At 40.7% G+C, this 13,477-nt stretch overlaps 1 protein-coding gene across 1 annotated transcript in view; it reads left to right on the top strand.

Annotated features, from left to right (window-relative positions):
• CERS1 (ceramide synthase 1) overlaps nucleotides 1–13,477 on the top strand; it is a 1,087,666-nt gene that overhangs the window by 794,407 nt on the left and 279,782 nt on the right. Inside the window, exon 5 of the mRNA XM_044053851.1 lies at nucleotides 4,436–4,583. Coding sequence (XP_043909786.1) covers nucleotides 4,436–4,583 — 148 coding nt within the window. The remainder of the gene's footprint in view (nucleotides 1–4,435; nucleotides 4,584–13,477) is intronic.

Below are 13,477 nucleotides of genomic sequence, written 5' to 3'. Positions count from 1 at the left end.
AGCAAAGTAAAAAAAGAAGTAGATCTAATACAATTGCGAAACCAAGCTAATAAACAGTTTATCAAAGATAAACAATCCTGCTATACTCCTCTTCAACAAGAGCACAAAACTAGCCCTAAAAATTTCCACTATAACAACTTTACTTAACCCTGGCACAGAAAAGACCTCTGCCCTTCACTTGATGCTCTTTCAACTCAAATAGCCAAAAACCTTAACAAACACTTCATACAATACACAGCCTATCTGATCTCTAAAACCCCCAATTCTAGCCCTCCCCTTTCTCCTCGGCATCCCCTAACAGTGCCAGTTCTGCTAATTCTGACCATCTTCAACTCAGTAACCAAAAACTCCTTCCTGAAAACCCAGCAAAGTTCTTACAACCAGTACCAACAAGCCTCATAAAAAAAAAAACTTTTGCTGAAACTTAAACACTGCTCTTCCTCTGCTAACAACCTCCCTCTCCATTACTTTAAATTAGCTGTGAACTCAATAGCTCACCCAGTCAGCATCTTGCTCAATAGATCTATTTCAGTATCTGTGGTGTCAGATATACGGAAAATGTCCTATATCATCCCCATTCATAAAGGAGATACATCTACTGAACTGACCAACTTTCAATCCATAGCTAACATATCTCCCATCTCAAAAATATTACAAAAATCAATTCATAAACAGTCAGTGAAATACTTACTGCAAAACAACCTTCTTACATACCCAACATGGTTTCCATCCAGGCCACAGCACATCCACAGCCCTCCTATCCTTTACTGAAACTATTAACAAAGCTAGAGACACGGGTCACTCTGTGTCTGCCATATTTCTTGACCTTTCTGAGGCATTTGACACATTCTCACACTCCATACTCTTGCAAAAACTCTCAGATTTTGGCGTTACTCCCTCCACCTTGCAGTGATTTCAGTTATTGGAATGAGCCAAAGCAGGCTGTAAAATGGCTAAACAAAATCTCTCAGTTTTTACATAACCCCACTGGAATCCCAGAAGGCTCTATAACTTGGTCTCTTACTCGCACACTGTCTCATCCACTGGAACACTTGTATTTAGATGACACTACTATTATCTGCACATCTCTTGCAATACCCTAACTTCTCACAATCACACAACATACTTTTTCGGCATTTGAATCTTGGCTCACTAACAATCAACTATTCCTAAACCCCAATAAAACTAAACTTCTCTTCCTACCAAAAAAATCTCCATTGACACAAATCAGTTTAGAATATACACAGCTAACAGCTATACTATTCTTGAAACAGTCCACCACACTAAACTGCTAGGAGTAATTATTGATGATCAAATAAAATTTGATCTCCATGTCCAACAAAATAAACAAAAACACCAGAACCTTGGCATTCTGTTCAGAAGCAAATACTTCCTGACCTCACCAACCAAGATAACCCTAGCAAAAACCTACCCACGACCCTCTCTTCTATATGGTGCCTCTGTCTTCTTAAACCTACAGACTTCCATGAGATCTAAAGTGCAACAGTGCTACAACAAAGTGGCAAAGTTTGCCACAATTTCAGCACCCATCATTGTTTACCACTGCAAATGCTAGACTGGCTTGAATTCCTCAATCACCTCCTCTATATACAACTCACTACACTACATAACATAATCAATAAGCCCCTAGCCCGCCCTGCCCCAAGCAACATAATCAAACCTTACTACGCTAGCAGAACCCTTGGGTCTGAAGATGAGGCTTTTACCATCTCCAAAGCCTCTAACATACCTAGACAGATCCTTTACTCTCAGTATTGCTAAAGCACGGTACTCACTCCAGCTATCAACACTAAGTATTCTTGAACTAGTAGCTTTCAAAAAATCCCTAAAGCGACATCTTAGTTCTTGGCTGTGCTTATGCTCTAGTCCTGGCTAATCTCTCTCACACTTTATTCCTCCCTCTTTATATGCACTACCCTACAGAAGTACTCAGACTCCTCTTTCATCTCTCCTAACACTACCTAAGATTAACTATATTATAGCTATCCTTCAACAGACTGTACAGTTATCCTAAGGCCAGGTTGCACAACACATATGCAAGTATGCTATTTCCCTCTGACAGTGTTTTCATGTGGAACTGTGTGCGCCTTCATATGTATCTGCAATAATTTTTCTCCTATTTCATATATTGTTGTTTGTCCTGTTGGAGCTTTTCTCCCCAGGCCTCCGCTGGAAATGGCTTCTTCTGACCCAGATGGACCATCCCGGTAAACAAATGTCAAATAAAAGGTTCTATGACTGACTGACTTTCAAGTTAAATGTGCAGTAGTTTACCTTGACACTGTTATGAACTTTAGACAGCATTTTCTTAATGTGTATTTTACACTTACTGATTATAAGACCAAGTTACAGTGGATATATAAGCATTTGGCTAACTGGATGTTGGAAATGTGACTATCAAAGGTCACTCAGCCAGGAACGTGACTGCTTTCAGTACCTGTTTCAAGAATGTATCCATAACAGAAACTTAGACAGCAGCTGTTTACATGTCCGAGGCTTGTTACTGCATGTCTCAGAACAGCAAAATTGAATGTGTAAAGGTGGAGGATTTGTATAGTAAGTCCAAGATTGCTGTGTTCCAGAGTATTCTGCTTTCTCCAAGTTACGGTGATCTTGGAACTAAAAGTAGGGTGTAAGGGCTGCAGCTCTTCACATTAGAATGCGGGGGGACGCGCTCCAATGTAATAAATTATCTAAAAACAGAACAGCAAGTTTTGTCATTCACTGTTCTGCTTTTGAATTACTTTTTTTTTTTATTATTTTGGGACTTAGATTTACAGGTTGTAAAATTACAGTATGGAGAGAGCTTGTGCTGCAACCACTTCATCATTGATTCACTCCTTCACGAAGTATCATTCCATAGACTGAGACTCCAGGAGTTATCATAGGTGCTTCATGATTTTAGTTTTCTGAGCCCTTGTCTGTTGGCTTTATTTTAGCTCTAGCCTTCCAAAGGTTTGTTTCATACTGCTTGTGACTCTTCCCAGCAGATACCTACTGCAGATGGCCCTCTGACTCATAGAACATATATGTATTCCTGAAATCAGCTGATTTGTGTATGGGTAGCTTCTCTGCAGAGCCTGTTTATTGCAATGCGCTGTCCTTCTGTGTTTGTATAGTCTGCCCACCAAGCAGTAACTGGTGGAACATTCTGTATAACAGATGAGTATATTATTTGCTATTCTTGTAAACTTTTTTGTCTTACTGTTTGCTCTTGTTGTGTGTGTGTGTGTGTGTGGGGGGGGGGGGGCTCATAGTGAGAAGCCCATGTGTTAAGCTTGACTTCCCAGCTTGGTGTGTCTTGTGACACCCATTGCTTCAGGTATGTGTTTCCTTAGAACATTGGACCTAAAGAATTTTCAGAATGCGCCAAGCTGGGGGATATCAGAAGAATAAATCCCAATTGTTAAATACTGCAGAGAGGGCCTTTTCGTGGATCAGCTAATATCTTCCATCTGCTAAACTTCAGTTTAGTTTTTAATTGTAATACAGACGTTCTAATGTGGGACAGAATGACTGTGAGTAGCTTGTTTGAGAGGAAGTCAGATATGTATTTAAAACAGAAGATTAAGAGATCTGCATTTTCAATGTGTGTTACTGAGGTCAGCTAGTTTGATAAACTGATTGTTTACCATACAAAATAATGAAAATTTACTAGTTCCTTGACTTATGCTATCCATAAAGATGCTCAGTCTTTTTGAACAAACTTTTATGTTCTCAACTTGGGTTAGCTTAAGGAAGTTGTACCTGTTTTCCTGTCAACTGCCCATAAATATAGAGTTCTCTCAAAAGTTACTAGTTGTGGAAAAAAGTTTTACTTGTCCTTTGTGGTAAATAGAGAACAGAATTGGAGTCCCTTACAAGCTTAAAAACATCTGGAAGCCAAAGTGGGTGTCTTTATCTAAATGATAAATTACAGCACAACCAAGTCATTCATATAGTTTCTTGACTGCTGTCAGTTTAGTGGCACAGGGCCATGCTTCAGGACCACTTCTTTGATTTGCTGCAAGTAGGTGATGCATTTTGGACAATGTATTCCATGCTCCCTTCCCAAATGAACCTTTCTTTGTCAGCCATCAGGAACATAGGAAGAGGTGCAGTTTTGCTGACTTGATGAGGAGGAGCTATTCCTGCCTTTAAATTTATGGCAATGCATATAGAAAACAGACCACACCAATGATGCTGGGATTGCAGTAGGATTATGTCTTTAATAGTAAATCCCCATCCCACCCACTCCTTTCAGATGCACTGGATTTTGTCTCCTGAAGCCACGATAGGACTTTTGAAAACATTATAAGAACTATAAGATGCTTAAAATAAGGTTGTTTGTCCTGCAAAATAATCATGAAGAATAAACCACTGATGACATCAATGGAGAAAAAGCAATTAATTAATACATTTGTTTGTCTTTCAGGTTCTGGCTTCGCCTTTACTTGTTTCCTTTAAAGGTTCTGTATACCACATGCTGTATCGGTCCCCAGTTAGTTCCCAGCATCCCTTTCTACTTTTTCTTCAACTTTCTGCTCACCACAGTCATGCTGATGAATATCTATTGGTTTCTGGTGAGTAACAATATTTGCAACCCAGTATTTCCTTGAAAGTTTTTACTGATTTTCACTTATTTGCATTTTAAGGACTAAAAGCCAAACAGTACAGTGAATAAGCACTATGTGTTTGTTTGTATCAACACCCAGAGATTAATAAAAGAACTGCATATCACTTCCAGTGTGATATGTAATGTTAGTGATGGCCATACAGATACTAGTTTCAGATTTTAGAAACTATGTGCTTGGATTGGGGCTCTACTGAACTATATTCAAAGTATCATATTCTTTATTACAAGATGACCGTTTTCTGTTGTCATCAAGGGATATTATTTTTGTGAACTGTGTCCTACTCTAGCTAGTAATATCCTGTTGTGTTTGGATGGCTTGAGATAGCATCTCCTAGAAGCTTCAGAACTTACTGTTTGAGGAATGTACCAACTACCAAGTTATCCTCTGACCATTTTCACAAAACCATAGAATGTCTTATTTGGATGCAAAAGTTGATTGTATGGAAAACAAAAACTCTGGTAGTTTTTGGGTTTTATACCTGTCAAGGAGCTGGAGTTGTATGATGATTTTCACATAGCACATTTATAGGGTGTGGTATGTTTAAGAAGGCTTTTATTAAATGTTACTGAGAACACGACTCCACAGAAGTGAATTTTTCAATCTGTGCATTTTGCCTTCTACAGTGTGGTACCCAATTGTGGTTAGGCCCTCCTAGCCTTAAATTCACCCCTCTGCTCCTCTTCCCACTGTAAAAACCCACAGTTTATCCTTTGGAATGATTGTATTCCTCTGCAGTATGGTACCTCCCAAGCTATATACATGTACAGAAAGATCAGATAAAGGACTAGTAGAGAGTCAATCCCGTATATTTTCTGTAACTTGTTGCTGTCGTAGGCATCCTCTTATCTGAAGTTGTTCAAGTCCAGTTTCAGTCTTCATCCTTTTCACCATCATGTGCATCTTCTTCGTATTCCTTCCTTTCTGTTCCTCTCACTTGACTGCCTGATGGTATGGAAAGTACATGCTGTGGTCCTACGCTCCTTTCCTCTAAAGAGGGTCTGAAATCAAATTACATGAGGGCTGTGTAAGGTTGAGTACACTCAGCTAAGGGACAGGTTAAAAAAAAAAAGGCTTATTCATACAGAATAATTAAAAGTGATGTATGTAAACTGTTAATCTGTAACCTGCTTGACAGATTAAGTAAACAGCTAGCATGTTTGTTGCAGAAAAGGAAATACAGCAGTTTCAAGAACTATGAAGTACAACCCCTCCTCCCAAAAAAACACAATTGACAATAACAGTGTCTTTTATGCTTCTAAATTGCTATTGATCCAGGAGTTGCATCAAAGCTGTTTAACTGTTCATTTGGCAAAAGAACAATGTAAAATGACAACATGAAATAAGCATGTTTTTTCTGTGATCTATTTGTTGACCCAGGTTAGCCCACTGGATAAATGGTCTCTTTTCAGGGACAGCCCTGGAGCACTGTCTGGTTAAGTGACTTTCTCAGAATTGCACAGTAGGCAAATTAAAGTACAATGAATCTAACAGAGGCAACATTTATTTTCAGATATAGTACATAAACTTCAGTCCACATAAATATTCAGTTACAAGTCAGTAATGTGCACTTAATGCCATGTTTTACAGAATCCTAAAAAGTTGTCATTTAATCCACTTTCCCATTTAATTACAATTATAAAATATCCTGAAAGAAAAAAAAAGAGAAATATTTACACAGATAAATTTACATGGATTAGGTTAATGCTGGTATACATTACTAGATGCACATTGCTGCAAGAAGTGCTTGTATATGGAGTTGCTGAAAGAAGTGTTTGTATATGGAGTGCGTACTCTGTTTAACATCCTTTATACTATGACCAGTTGCACTTAGTTGTGTTTGTAAGGTGTTACGTTAGTAGCTGAAGTAGTCATCTAGCAGCAAAACAGCACTGCAAGATAAGTAGTTGGACCTGATAAAAACATGTTCCCACAGTATTATTTTAATAAGCATTGTCTATTTGTATGAGGTTTAAACTAGGCTGTACTTTTTAAGCAATTAAGTCTGGAAAAATGTGGCCTGTTAGCTGGCAGTTTGAGACTCTTGCCCTAAGGAGTACATTCTTGGGACCGTCATCATTTGCCAAGCACCTGCAGGCTTTCTTTGTCATGGCCCCCTCCATCCACCTCCCATTGCTTCAACATACTGGTAGTATAGTCTGGCACACTGTATCAGCTTGATTCCTTTTTCTGTTGGAGGCCTCTAGAACTATATGCAGTGCTCAGGTTGTGGCCTTTTAAGTACTGGTAGAATGATATCTGCCTTCCTTGAGTCTACATCCTTGGCCACCACAGTTGAACAGTAATGAATATTCACAGTTTATTTTCTTTATTTGCCTCCTCTAGATATGTTATCCCTAAAGTGTACCTCATTGCCTCAGATTTTCCTTTCCCCACAATACACATTTTTTTTTTTTTTTTTGTGGCTGTTGGGTGGGAGACTGAATTTTAGGTTTCCCCGTGGCAGTGAGATATAGATTCATAGGTGTGTGTACTAAGCTATTGGAGCCTTTACAAGCTTAGCCCATGGGATTACCCTGGCATCGTGCCACCCAACCTTAGTTCCCAGTGCCTCTGTCAATTACAGCCACTGGAGTGATCCCTGGGGTGAATTTTCTATTTCTCATCCACTCATCAAGACTTCTCTTGAAGAGGGCCAGTGAGGTGCTCTGTTTGACATGTATGGGAAGTCTGTTCCATAGCATGGGCAGTCTCTGGGTTATGAACCTGTCCCTCCAGCTTGTTCTGTTGATTGTGGTAATGAGGTTAAGGTCTCCGGGCTTGTGATGCGGAGGGATTAAGATTTCTTTAGATGTAGCATTTCTAACAGAGCTGGGTCAGACATGGATTTGTAAGTCAAGCAGAGATCGCCTCTAAGTAGGCGATATGAAACAGAGAATAGTTGGAGTTTTTTGAGTCTGTCCATATAGGACAAGTGTTTAAGGTCTAGGATCCTCTTTGTGAGGTACTTTTGCGGCCTCTCCAGTTGTTGCGGGTGTCTAGTGAGGTACCTGCCAAATGGGGCATTGTACTTGATGACTGGCCTAATGAGGGAAGAGTAGAGGGAGACAATGACCTCTTTCTTCCTGGATGCAAAACCCTTAGTAATGAGATGTGCCACATAGAAGGACTTTCTGCCCACAGTGGCAATGTGGTGGGCAAAAGAGAGGTTGCTGTCAGCCTGTGTTCCCAGATCTCTTATAACTCCTTCTGTGTTCAGTGGACTATCATCGATGTGGCAATTCATGGGAACCAGGTTTTTCCCAAAGGGGATGACGACACATTTTTTGGTACCGAGCTTAAGGCCATGGTTCTGACACCAGTTGTTGGTCTCAGTGAGGCCCTTCTGCAGGATGTCAACATCACTTGGGAGTTAATAGCTCCCACTTTGCAATCATCTGCAAACTTTGTCAGCCAGAGTCCCTTTGTGTTGGCCTGGACTTCAGAGAAGTAGATACAAAACATGGGATAACCCAGGACTGAACTCTGTGGGACTCCACTCATGACAGGTTGGCAGACTGACTTGGAGTCAGCTACTTTCACACTGTGGTTTCTATCTGTGAGTGAGTTTGCAACCCACCTAGTGATATAGGGGTTGATGCCTAGCTTAGTGAGTTTTTCTATGATTCCTAAGTGGGGAATGGTATCAAAAGCCGTGGCCAGATCAAGGTAGGCTGTATGAACCACCTTGCCTTCATCCACAGCTCTGGTGACTGACTCAGAGAAGTTGACCAGGTTGAGCAGGCATGATCTACCCTTCACAAAACCAAACTGTGTGGGATCCAGAGTTTGGAGATTCCCTATATCCTTGTTTATTAGGTCCATGATGATGTGTTTCATAGCTTTGCATATCAGACTTATCAGGCTAATGGGGCGATAGTTCCCAGGATCTGTAGTTGCTTATCCTTTGTGGAGAGGGATGACTGTAGCAATACGCCATTTGGTAGGGACAAAGCCTGAGGTGAGGCTGTGATTGAACAGGGCACACAGGTGAGGTGCCAGTTCACTCTGTAGTTCATGTAGAACACAGCCAGGGATATTGCCTGGTCCCATAGAAGCTGTATTCATGGCTTTGGACAGTGCTGTTTTAACCTGTGCAGCAGTAATACTGGGTGCCTGGCAATCTACTGCTAGCTAGTTCTCATTATTTTACCTCAGAGTCCACTACTTTCATCAGTTGCTGTACTACCTATTTTAGGTCACCAGTACCCTTCAAAATAGGTTCATAATTCATAAGATCATAGTTATATACTAGGCTAATGATCACAAGGGCCTTTATAAACCTATCTGTGTAGTCCAACTCAACTGTGATGTTGATGAGAGCAGTATTAGGAAGGGGTATGTTAGTTAGGAAGTTTCTTTAGGTTATTGGGGGGGGTATGTTAGTTTGGGCATTACTATCTGCCTTTGTCTATTAGAGGCCATATCCAAGATGAATTTCCGATTTTCTGTCCATTGGTCAAGGTTACACTTAAATAGGGTTAGGGATAGCCTCTGCTTCATATGGATGGGGGAGCCTGTTACAGAGCTTTAGGATCCTCTGAGACATGTCTGTGTCACCAACAAGTCTTGTTTATGCCACAAGTAAAATTTAAATCCTTCTAGTGGCTCTGACACTGTTCATTTTGCAGATATGCAAAAGGTCCATCATAGCTGGATCCAAGGCTGCCTTGTGTGCCAGGCATGGATTGCCTCTCAGTAACCTGTAGGAGACAGAATATAGAGACAGAGCTTTAAGGCAATCCATATAGGACAGTGTGTTTATACCCTTCATTCTACTGGTAAGGAACGTTTGTGGGTGTTAACAACTGTTCCATATATTTGGTCAGGTACATGGCGAAGGGGGGCATTATACTCAATGGGTTTGATAGGGCACCTTTTCCCCCATTGAATCCTGCTTGTATTCCACCATCTGGTTTAAATTCTGTGCCCCTCACCTCTATTCCATTAGGACAGCCTACCCATTTGAGCCTCCAGTCAGTCCCTAGGGACCCCACTTTCAATACCTCACCAGACCATCCCACTGATGAGGTCCCTAGGAAGATGATGTGTAAGAGGAGACACCTAGATGCCCCTCAGGAATCTCTCATGGAAGACGCTGATTTTTGTTGAAGGGGAAGGGATCACCAGATCTCCATCTGAGGATATTTCCTGTGGAGAAATACTAGAAATTATAAAGCAAAAAGGTGTATGGTCTTCCAAACCTCACTTCCCAGGAGGAGTCAGTGTTTCTGGAGGTCTTTGGGTCTGCTCAGCTATGTCTTGGGTGACCCCTTCAGCAGATGAGCTGATAGATCTGGTCTCATTCCATGCGTGGAAGGAACCAGATACTACAGAACCAATTTAAAAGTAACCTGATAAATATTTAGCCCCCTTCCCCTGAAATATGGCAGAGTGGAGTAAAGGGGGCACAGCAGATGCCATGGTTATAGTAGCAACCACCAAAAAAGTGCTCACGGAGCAGAGCACATCCTATGATCAAACTAAACAGATGCTCCATAAGATATCTGCGCTTCCAGCCTTTGAGAAGGTCATTACTAAGTCAGAGAAATGCCCTTTAGTCCCACCACAGCCCCCGGGTGTTTACCAAATGCATGGCAGTGGTGGCAGCTCACCTAAGACTGCTGGATTCTGGGTGTTTCTGTATCTAGATGACCAGGTAACTACTTCTACAAGCAAGGGACTGTTTGCTGCAATTGTGCCAATATCTGGGCATCACTGTCAATACAGCAAATCGCATATTATTCCTACACAGAATCTGTAGTTCATAGGTGCTTATTTAGATACAATCAATCAGATAACATCTCTGTCTACAACAGGAGTACAGATCCTCAGATCCTAGGTAAAAGAAGTGATCTTGCATTTTCCCCCACCAGCACAACTGGTTTTGCAAGCCTTAGGGCCAATGGCAGCAGTGATAACTGTAGTCCCATTGGCCAAATGTCATATGTGAATTCTGCAGTGGACCCTGTCAGTTAAAATGTCCTGTTCTTAAACAGCCCATATGCACCCTAGTCAGGATTGTACAGATTTGCAGGGAATGTCTACTGTGGTGGAGCCATTTGAACAAAATATCCTGGGGCCATCCTTTCATTTTATCTCTCCCAGTGACCACAGATGCCTACCTTCTGGGGTGGGATGGACATTTCTTGGGAAGGACAGTCCAAGACATGTGGACCCCTCGAGAGGCCAATTCACATATCAGTGTCCTGGAGATAAGAGCTGTCCTTTTAGCATTGCAAGCCTTGCTAGATGCTCTTCCCCTGGACCCCTGGGACAATTACGATTCAATCTGACAATATGTCTGTGGTCTTGTACATCAACAAATGGGGGGAGCCAGGTCCTTCCATCTTTTTCGCAAGGCAGTGAGATTTTGGCAATGGGCTCTCTCTTCTGGACATTTTCTCACTGCAGGGCATGTTCCAGGGAAATCCATTGTTCTTGTAGACAGACTAAGCAGGTCCCCATTCTGATGCCTCACGAGTAGTGTTTTAGTGTCAAAGTGGTGGAAAGAATTTTCTGTCAGTGGGTCCAGCCATTTTGCAATCTGTTTGCTTCCCCCTCAGCAACAAGTACAACTGGTTCTTCACCCTGATCTCTCCTTCAGGGGAGTCACTGAGAGATGTTACCATCCACTGTTGCCCCCCCCCCCGGTCTTCTCTATGCTTATCCCCCATTACCTCTACTCCCCATGTTTTTGCAGAAAGGCCAGCGGTTAAAGAGCTGTAATCTTCATTGCCCCTTTTGGTCTCATCAAAATCTGGTTTCACTTTCTGTGGCCTCATCTTTTGTATCTGCCCTGGATACTGGACCCCTGCCCAGATCTACTATCTCATTCTACTGGGCTAGTTCTTCTGGACCGGACACATCAGGCCTCAAGCTGACTGCATAGTTTCTCCAATTCCAGTGCTGGCTACACAGCTCAGGCTTTCTTCCCTGGTTCTACATATCCTTTTATCCTGTCAAAACGCTTCCACTAGGAGGGTTTACAGAAGTAAATGGAAAATATTTTCTATTTGGGTCCTACAAAGAGATTTGGATCCTTTTTCTGCCCCAGCATTTGCAGTCCTAGATTTTTTAGCATTTCTCTTTCAAGACGGGGCTAGGTTTTTACTATCAAAGTCCAGCAGGCGGCTGTATTTAGTTTTCATTCTGGTGAAAATCAGTTTTCTTTGGCATCTTCTAAACTGTGCAAAACCTTTCTGAAAGGCACCTTTCTACTTAGGCCTCCAGTCAAGGACCCTGCTTTTCCTTGGAACTTGTCTATTTTACTTCAAAGTTTGATTCAAGATCCATTTGAATTCTCTGCCAACTCAGACCTGAAATTCTTGTCTTGGAAGACCCTTTTCCTAGTCGCCATTACATAAACTAGATGAGTATCTGAACTCAGGCTCTTTCTTCCAAGACTCTATACCTGGTCTTTCATAAGGGCAGTGTGTTTTTACATACTAATCCATCCTTTTTGCCTAAAAGGTGGCTTCTGACTCTAACATTAATCAGGTCATCAACCCCTCAGTTTTCTTCCCAAAGATTTCCAGTAAAGGTGAATATATGCTGCATCTCTTGAATGTACACAAGCTACTGTGATTCTATCTTTATTGAACCAAAGATTTTAGAACATCAGACTAATTTGTCTTTTTCTCGGCACAGATTAGGCATGACAGTTTCCAAAGTAACTTTGGCCAAATGGGTGACTAATTGCATATCTTTTGACTATAAACAGAGATGGTTGCCTTTGCCTAAGCCACCAAGACCATATTCAACAAGGTCTATGGTGACCTCTTCAGCCTTTTGGTCAAGAGTTTTGATAGACGACAAATACTCAGGAGGGGGGAAGAGGGGGACAGAGAGAGAGAGTTAACTGTAAGTAAAACAACATTTTTTTTCTTAACAGTATTTCATAAGTGATGCATGATTGTCTCTGCATGTTATAAAGTAAAGTTTCTTCAATTAATTTTAAGTGTAATGGGGATACTAATTTAAATAGGTGCTTCTCTTCCTTCTCCCTTTCTCCTTGTTCAGTTTTAAGAAATGTAGGCACTGCAATGTAAAAAAAAAAAAAAAAGATCTGTTTAAAAAAACATGACAAAAGAAAAATTAGTGTACTTTCTCTCATTCTTGCATAGGGGAGTGACTGTGTTTGTGAAGTATAATGACTTTATATAGTAACATGTTTTGACAGAAAGCAAATAAATGAAAAAGAATAGTGAATATTTATAAGTTTTTTCTAGTAAACAGTCCTGTACTTAGTGCTCATGTCATGAGCAGATAATCTGATAAAGAGAAATGGCTTGGAGAAAATGTTTTCTGAAAGCATTCAAGTGTTTTCCCAGCTGGGAGAGCTATAAAACAACAACAAGATAAGGAAAACTAGATAGCACTTAATAGAATCTCCGGCTCTACCATCTGTCTTAGCATGGGTAATCTTTCTTTTAGATTAGCTCAAGTCTGTTTGTGTGGATGTCTGTTTGGAAGTTTTGTTTCTGTTAAGGGGTAAAACTTTAGTATTTGAAGATGTGTATAGTTTTATGTGTTGTTATTAAGTTAGTATGTTTTAGTGGTGTGTGTGTGTATTTTGGAGGGTTTTCAGTAAAACAAAATGTTCTGTAAGATGTGACATACGCTCAAATGGAGATAAGAAACAGCTGTATAAAAGATTAACCTGCAAAACAGTGCATGCATATAACACAACAGCTGGAACTAGACACTTAAAAAAAAAAGCATTATACATAAAAGGTGGGAATAATAATCCCTCAAGAATACGATTCTTTCTCTAACATCTTTAAACATTAATGGTCTCTCAGATAAACTCAAGAAAGAGTAGTGATCTGTATTAAAAAATG

Source organism: Protopterus annectens, chromosome 13.part0 (genome assembly GCF_019279795.1).
Source record: "Protopterus annectens isolate FY-2018-M chromosome 13.part0, PAN1.0, whole genome shotgun sequence".
Lineage (NCBI taxonomy): Eukaryota > Metazoa > Chordata > Ceratodontiformes > Protopteridae > Protopterus > Protopterus annectens.
Note: the sequence above shows the minus strand (reverse complement) of the source record. Positions and strands in the feature narration are given on the sequence as shown.